The sequence below is a fragment of the Euwallacea fornicatus genome, chromosome 23 (genome assembly GCF_040115645.1).
Source record: "Euwallacea fornicatus isolate EFF26 chromosome 23, ASM4011564v1, whole genome shotgun sequence".
NCBI lineage: Eukaryota > Metazoa > Arthropoda > Insecta > Coleoptera > Curculionidae > Euwallacea > Euwallacea fornicatus.
Window position 1 is genome coordinate 1,821,002 of NC_089563.1, and position 7,961 is coordinate 1,828,962.

General features: G+C 33.4%; 1 protein-coding gene across 1 annotated transcript; it reads right to left on the reverse strand.

The window, feature by feature from the left end:
- Window positions 1-1,593: 1,593 nt before the first annotated feature.
- On the reverse strand, window positions 1,594-7,752 carry frj (farjavit). Its single transcript, XM_066295833.1, has 8 exons — window positions 7,390-7,752; window positions 7,192-7,325; window positions 4,923-5,078; window positions 4,718-4,872; window positions 4,446-4,660; window positions 4,235-4,390; window positions 4,023-4,182; window positions 1,594-3,973 (listed from the first exon to the last, which is right to left on the reverse strand). Exons 1-8 carry the CDS (start codon window positions 7,599-7,601, stop codon window positions 3,749-3,751), a joined length of 1,413 nt encoding a protein of 470 aa, XP_066151930.1. The 5' UTR covers window positions 7,602-7,752; the 3' UTR covers window positions 1,594-3,748.
- Between the last annotated feature and the right edge of the window lie 209 nt (window positions 7,753-7,961).

The window sequence follows — 7,961 nt, forward strand, 5'->3', positions numbered from 1 at the left end:
AAAATATTGTCAAACCTTAAATCAAAAACAAAAGCATAAACAGAACTAAAATATTCGGTTTAAAAATTAATCACCCTGTGAGTGACGCTCCTGGCTCTTGATACAAAAATGAAAAAAAAAAAAACGTTTTAAAAACGTTTAAAAGATTCATCAATTTTTAAATAAATATTCACCTGCTCAATGGCGTTTCATAAAATCAAAAATATACTGTGAAACCTTTGAATTTTTAAATCCTGAATAACTTGTTTAACAAAATGAACTTAGGTTAATAAGTAATAAAACCGTTTAATGAGAAACGCCCTTTGTTTTCAATATAGAAATCAAAAAAGATTTTTGAAACAGTAAGCATTTTATAAACTTTTAGTATTCTGTCCTCAGTGGCGTTCGATGTAACACAAAAAAAAGTCAAACCCCAGAAATTAGAGCTAATTGTACGATTTTAATCAATCGACCCTTTCAGAGATCTCAGTAAATATTGGTAAAAAACTAAAAAGTTTTATTATTTTATTGGATAAAAATTCTGGTTTTCAGTGACGTTCTATAAAATTAAAAATAGTGATAAACCATTTTGCACCTAATATATTTGGAGACTTCTATTAATCAGCCTATCGAGTGACGCCCCTGGTTGTCCATTATGAAAGCTAAAACATGCATTAAAAAGCTTTAAAAATTGTCGGATAAGTTCTGTCTTTTTTTAGAACAAAATTTACGTCCTCAATGGCCTTACACGAAACGGAAGAAATTGTCAAACCTTGAAATTCCCAAAGGGAACAGAATTGCACGATGTTAATTAATTACCCCTACCAAAGACGTATTTGGTTTTCGAAGCTGAAGCCAAAAAAGGCGAAGATATGAAGATTTTTGAGAATTTCATCATTTTTTAAATCGAAATTCGAAAGAAAAAATTGTCAAATCTGAATCTTGAAAATGATAAATGACTTCGCATAAACCATTAAAACCATTCGATTCTTGTTAAATATATAAGTTGAGGGCGTTCTGTGATAGAAAATTGCGCAGTGAATATTCAGCGAGTGGGAAAAGCTAAAAATAGCTTCGTCATATTACAAAAGTGTTAAAGAAAGTACCTGCACCAACATCCTTCTCTTCAACCAAAACAAATAAATCAATTGGACATAATGCAATTCACTCTCGAACTGCTGGAAATTGGGACACCATGTGTACTTTGACCAAACTCAACTTTCAAACATTTTTTGTCCCCTAAAAATAAATAAGCCTTTGCGGTCTTTGATTCTCATTGCTTTAAAATCAAACGTTGCGTGTAAAAGCGTAATTAGTACCAAGTATTCGTGCAGGCACTCAGCCATCAAGTGAATCCTGAAGCATATGAGACTGAATAGCATTTATGACCTACTGAAGAGGAAACCGTCGACCCAGAAATGTTTAATTCTGATGGATTGACCAGAATGGGAGAGTTCAATACTATCAAGGACGGTCGCTTTCCTTGGCCGAAGAGAAAAGAAAGTCCGTGACCAAACCACACGAATTTGAATGTGCAGTGACGTCTTAATGAGTTTGATTTGAAGGACGAGGGTAAAGAAATGTGAAAAAACCTTAAAAAAAAACATTGTAAAATACTTAAAAATTATACATTTATTTAACACGTACACAACCAGACGCAAAAGAACGGTGATAATATGTCCTAGAGGTACTTACATACTTATATTAATCTCTTTTAATGATTGTATACCGGATGGTCCATTTTACCTGACAAATCGGAACAATTCAATCATCACTCATCACATTGAAAAAAAGATCCAAATGAGATTTGTATGTCTCGAAGGAGCCTATCCAATGAGACCAAACACGACTTCCCATCCCTAACGCTTTAGGGTGGGGCGGGGGTAACTTTGAATTCTTAACTAGCGACCCTCATTATTTAATGTAGATTCGAATTCTGTGACGCAAATTTCGTGGGGTTTGTTTGGAACTTATTTGTAATTGTAATGAGGGGATTTTTAGGCAACAATATGGTTCCAAACTACGAAGAACTAGTTAATGAACTTTTATACTTTTACAAAGCGCTTGGTTGCCGAATGTCATTGAGTGTTCACTTTCTCCATTCCCATTTAACTTTTTTTCCTGAGAATTTGGGAGCTGTCAGCGACGAGCAGGGTGGAAGGTTTCGTCAATATATCAAGACAATGGAAATTCTGTACCGAGGACGACGGGATCCAGCCATAATGGGCGACTTTTGTTGGTTTTTAAAGAGGGAAAATGTCCCCCTCCCACAAGAGGAAAAAATAGAATTGTGGTCTTCCAAATAAATGCGTTTGATTTTTGCTTTTTCTTAAATGTTATCACAATACTCGACATAATCAAAAGTACAAATAAAGTCGATATACAAGATAAAACCCCTTGTAAAATGATTTTTTAAATATATTACCATTGTTATACAATGTAACAAGAAAACCTTAAGTGTTACAGCTTTTTTCTTGGTTATTTTCTCAATTAGAAGGGTCTATTTTACTATAAAATGCTATTCAGCTTTATGTTAAAAAAAGAACATTTTTTTTCATCGACCAGTGTAATTAGGGATGTTTGCGTCTCTATTGATTCCGAAGTTTTAGTGTTTACTCAGCGAGCATTACGGATGCATTTAAGAAAATTTATTGATGAACGTCGTGGGTATTTTGCATATTTGCTTCATCATTAATTTAATGTTTGACTTGTGTTTACTGGAATAAAAATTTAATTTAAAAGTTTATTTATAAACTTAATAATAAGTGAAATTAAATTTTTCACAGGCGGCTTTCTTTCTTTAAACTCTATCGAATGCACCACAAAAAGAATAAGTTTCCATTAAAAAAAAAGGAAAATACAACATTTTCTTTGTGAATGAGGACGAATCCCCACCTCGTCCCACCCCCAGATGCTACGGTTGGAGAGTCACGCTTAGTGTCATGGAATTGTCGCCCCTTCGAGACAAATACATCTCATTTGAAACTTTCTACAATCCGATACGTAATTCTCGAAATATTCTGATTTTACAGGTTAAATGGATCACTTGGTATACAGGTTGTCCCAAAAATACGACAAATTTTAAGGGGTAGCCGCAGACAACAATATAAACTTTTCTTCTTAAATAAACTTATGCCTGCAAATGAGCTTTTTGAGCAAAAAAGAGGTAATATAGTTTTGATCATTAAAATCGCTTTTTGTTCGAGTTAGACGTTGTTTTATTGATAAATATACGATGGTTTACAGTAATGGCTGAAAATGTTGACCATTTGCATAGATACAAAGATTGCGCCGTTGGTTCATTGACTCGCGGAGTCTATGGAATATTCCAGGAATAGCTTTTAGATGTATGTAATTGTCTATTATTCTTGCCAAGAGGTCTTCTTCATTACGAATAGGCGTTTCGCAGGCCAAAGGGTTGAGTTAACCTCAAAGGAAAAAATCCAGGGTGTTAAGAACAGGAGAACGTGCGGACCAGGCTACAAGACTTTTTCCAATCCATTGGAGCATATCGGTAAGTTCTTCAAATGGGAAATTAATGTTTTTTTATTCTGCAAGCATGTGTTCATTGAAAAAAAGAGTTTATATTAATGTCTCCCATCGGCCCTTACAGTTTGTCGGTATTTTTTTGAGATACCCTGTATAATACATACAAGATGTATATACTTGCTTTGGCAACTATATTGATATAATCCTTCAGTAATTTTCAGCTCTCCAGATAAACATCTCTAATACGTTAACATGCTTAATATGTATTAAAATTTATGCGTTACTTCTCCTTGTTTAAGGAAGGGCATTCTTGTGCAGACGTCTTCAATTTGACCAAATACTTTCCGAGCAAAAACATGAACACTGTGAAAAATATCATCCAATGGTAGACTAAATTGTAGTAATGCACTATTTTGTGCACATCCAATAGACTGAATGCCAGGGCGGAGTATGAGAAGAACTGCATCTTCAGGAAGAGCATCAGCGAATAACCAACTTTTTTGGGCTAAAACTATGACTATAAAATTTTGAATCGTTATTGCATAAAGAAATACCAAATAATATTCATCCTTCAGTAAAATATTGGCCCAAATGTCCTCGACAATAAGACCAAAGGGGATCATCCCCACTGAGATGTAGTAGCCTGAATAAACCCCATGCCAAACCCCCGAAACAAACATCGTGACAAATGTCCTATATCTCTTACTCGGAAATCTAAAAACCTTTAGATCAGCTAGACATGAAGGGATCAGAATCTTGCAAAAACCTTTTATAAATGCAAGTTGCCAGCCAATATTGCACAGTCATATTCCAGTTTTTCATCCCCTCCCTTAGTGTCGGATAAAACTCAGTTGCATAAGAGTTTATGCTATGCACAGTCTCATAATCATACTCTATCGCTTCTAGCAGGTTTGAGGAATTGCTGAAATGTTATAGGTTGAGATGTTAAATTTAGTGGAAACCCTGTACCTGTTTACCAAGATTCTCTAAGTTTGGCGAAATTTAAACTAGGCCCATTTCCTGGCTGGTTAACGGCAAAAGAAGGGTAAACGCCCATTCCCCCCATTAAGCACACACACTCTGAGAGGGTGAGGCCTGTGTAAATGCGCATTCGGAAATTTAAGAAAGTTGGCCATATGTACCAGTATCTATAGAGAAATGAGCGATGCTCAAAATCAGGGGATTGGGTATACTGAAACGTTTATTAAACAATGAAGTTCTTTAAGAATTTTCGGAGTTTGGTACATACAGAAAGCGGCCAAATGTAGTCTGTTAATATGTAGATTGCGCCATAAATGGGGATTAGAGGGAATAGTTTTCTAAGCGTGGTGTTTTTGTAGTCGTCATATTTATGAAATGGTTTACTTAGATGGTCGAGATAAGTCCTATATTTATAATAAGGTCCTAAAAGCAATAAAAAAGTTAGATATTGAAGAAACCTCGATCAATGGTACCTGTGAGGACTCCTATGTAGTTTAGTGAATAGCAGAATATATTAAGAATATTCAAGTCTAAATCCTCAAGTTCTTCATCAGAGCCATTGCTATTGCTTCGGTTTGAAGCGGTGTTTAGGGTTTTAAGATGGATGGAATTTTTTTCAAAGGCTAAACCTTTGAGAGAACCAAAATGTCTATTAAGGATATGGCAATTGTCGAGAAGGTTAATGATTTAAGTAAAAGAAAATTCATGTTTTATTATCAAATTATTGCGGGTCCATTAAGTTTAGCAGTGCCAAAAAGTTCTTGGTAATCCAGTAATACAGACTCGGCATTAGTTTATTTCTATCTTTTCGCGGAAGCGTTCCTTGAAAACAGACATTTGCTACAAGTAAGAGCTCTTGCTAAAGTTACCAGGACTTTAACAATTTGGTCCTTGAAAATCCAATAACATTTTAAGGTACTTTACACCAAGGTATCCTCAACTTCATCCGCAATATAATTACCACGACAACGAAGGAAACGGCTATGCCCTAGCCCTTATTTAATCATTTCTATGAACATTTTTTTCTTCATAAAGCTATCATTTTGGCAGAACGGTTTGTACCGGGTGCAGCCTAGTAACGGGTGCACCTTGGTTGAAAAATCTTTCGATTTTTTGTTTAAACAGACATCTTCCAAGTTATTTAAGTACGTTCTCATGAATGATCGAAAAAATGAAACATCAAAATTAAAATTTGATAAATGTTTGCAAACGTTCTTAGATTCACACACAGTACAGCAAATAATATCGAAATAATATTCCTATAAACCTCTATTAATATTGTACCAGGTGGGCGATTTTTTAACCTTTCTTCATTATTTCTTGAGAAATATGCTATGTGATTATTAATCAAAAGTAAAAAATAAAATCTATCTGCATATTTTATGGTTTGATTTTCAAGTGAAATTTTATAGTAATATTGTTTCGTGGTCAAATTAATACGTTTTCGATATACAGAGCGTTTTTGAAAAATCTTTCATCTGAACATGGAAGATCCGGAACATTCGTTTGAGGCTGTTTAATACACAATATGAATATATAACCTGAAATATTCATGTTAATCGGCCCAAAAATAAAGAAATTATGAGGATTAACCCTATAGTAAACAACCTCCAAGAAACACTTGGAACAAAATTGCGTAATTTTTACCTTTTTATTATAGGTCTATACTTTCCGATGAAATCGATAAATATCAATGCCGATTGCAAACTGACAAAACAGCTATTTAATTTTTTTTAATAACACACCCGGCATTTTTTTTTTAGTATTTAGCACGCATCTTGTGTATTTAGGTGTATTTATATGTGTTCAAATATATTTATGTGGATTTTGGGCTAAGTATATAGGGTGATCCTTTTAGTTTTATATCTGGAACACGAAGAATTTTTGGAAAAAAACTCCAAATAAAATTGATAAGTTGTTATAGGGAAAAGAAAATGGTGGCCCCTAATTTAAATTTTGACGATCTTTTTAAGATTATTGCACGGTTTAATTTTTTTCCCATACAAACGTGCAGACTTTTACTCTGTGGGAAAAATTAAGTTATTTTCAGTTAAAACACTTTTTTTAGATTTTAATTTATTCATATAAAAGTGCCACAAACATATTTGTATGTTTTTTTTTTAAATTTAAGTTTGAAAGGTTTTAACAAAACATCAACAACACAAACAAAACAAAGCATAACTTTTTTTTTAACAAAAAATCTCATAAGTTGAAAGATCAGAAATACAGTAATCAGTGCATTAGAAGAAGAAACTCATTTCGTGGCGTGCTAAGTCACCCGATTTAATGTCTCTTGATTTTTTTATGGGACCATAACTACAACAAAAAGTATGATGAAGTGCTTTTGAAATATTTGTAGCAGAGAACTCTTATTCAGTGCAACAATTTTTTACAAAGCACAAACTAAGTGAGAGTTGCTTGGATTTTTAAGTTTATAATGAAAAAAGAATCTGCAGAGCTGAATTCCTTGGAGTAGATATTTAATTAAAACTATCACCATTTCAATATCTCAGTCTTTAAGAACTAAACTACTAAAATCATAGTAAATCTTTACCAAGAGCTTCATTTCAATTTTTTCTAAGAATAATTGTTGCACTTTATCAAAAAACAAGCTTATGAACCAGTGGCAAATTCACCAGAACAAGCAACAAGTTACTAGTAGCCTCATGCCCCTGTCAAACTTGGCAAAACCTTCATAATTTAGTCCTAAAACCAAGAGTAGCTACAATATTTCTTACTTACCTACTAACTTAAGGGTTAAAATCATCTGAACTAAGTTGGTGTGACTCGGTGCATATGGAATGCCAAAATACACTGTGGTTCGAAAAAATATTAAGTACAAAAATGAGAACAAAAAGCTGATTATATGGCTGTACCTATAATAAAGTACAATATAACAAGACACATTAGTGTCTTTTTGCTGGTTTTCTGCCCACTTACCTCACATCCATATACAAAATTATACATGCATTAACTAGAATTGTAATTATGACATGAATGCAATATAACTTGGAGACTGTCAGCACTATCAGGAGGCCTACCAATGCCCCAATCTTCTTTTTGGCATCTGCATCTTCGATTTTTCGGTAATAGCACCCAAAAACAATGGAGAAAAACAGAAAAAATAAATAAACAATATCGTCGGAGTTCATGATCTTAATTAGTGATAAATAAAGGATACACTTCTGTGGTTTATCTCATTTTGCCTTAATTTATTACTTAAGTATAGACCAAAATAAAAACCAAAATATCTGATTTCTGAAGATTTGTTTACTTTCGGAGAATAGAGCTTTCAAAACAGCTGATTGATTGCCATCGTTTAATTTTATACCGAATTGTTCTGCCATCTAATTTGGAAAGCTCTAATGAACTGCTTACAATCGCAGATAACTCTAGAGATACAGCATAAGATTAATATAAATTATTTTGAAATATTTTAGTTTTAATTTAGTTTTATGTAGGGACACCATTCTCAAAGTTCTTAAAATACGATTTACCGTTACGTTTGTGGG

Bases quoted from the DNA above. Each gene is read 5' to 3' on its own strand.
- frj (XM_066295833.1), bottom strand. From the start codon at position 7,601: ATGAACTCCGACGATATTGTTTATTTATTTTTTCTGTTTTTCTCCATT. The intron at 5,079-7,191 runs GTAAGTAAGAAA...GTTCTCTCAAAG, and splicing joins TTTAACCCTTAAGTTAGTAG to GTTTAGCCTTTGAAAAAAAT. The intron at 4,391-4,445 runs GTAAACAGGTAC...ATAACATTTCAG, and splicing joins GCCAAACTTAGAGAATCTTG to CAATTCCTCAAACCTGCTAG.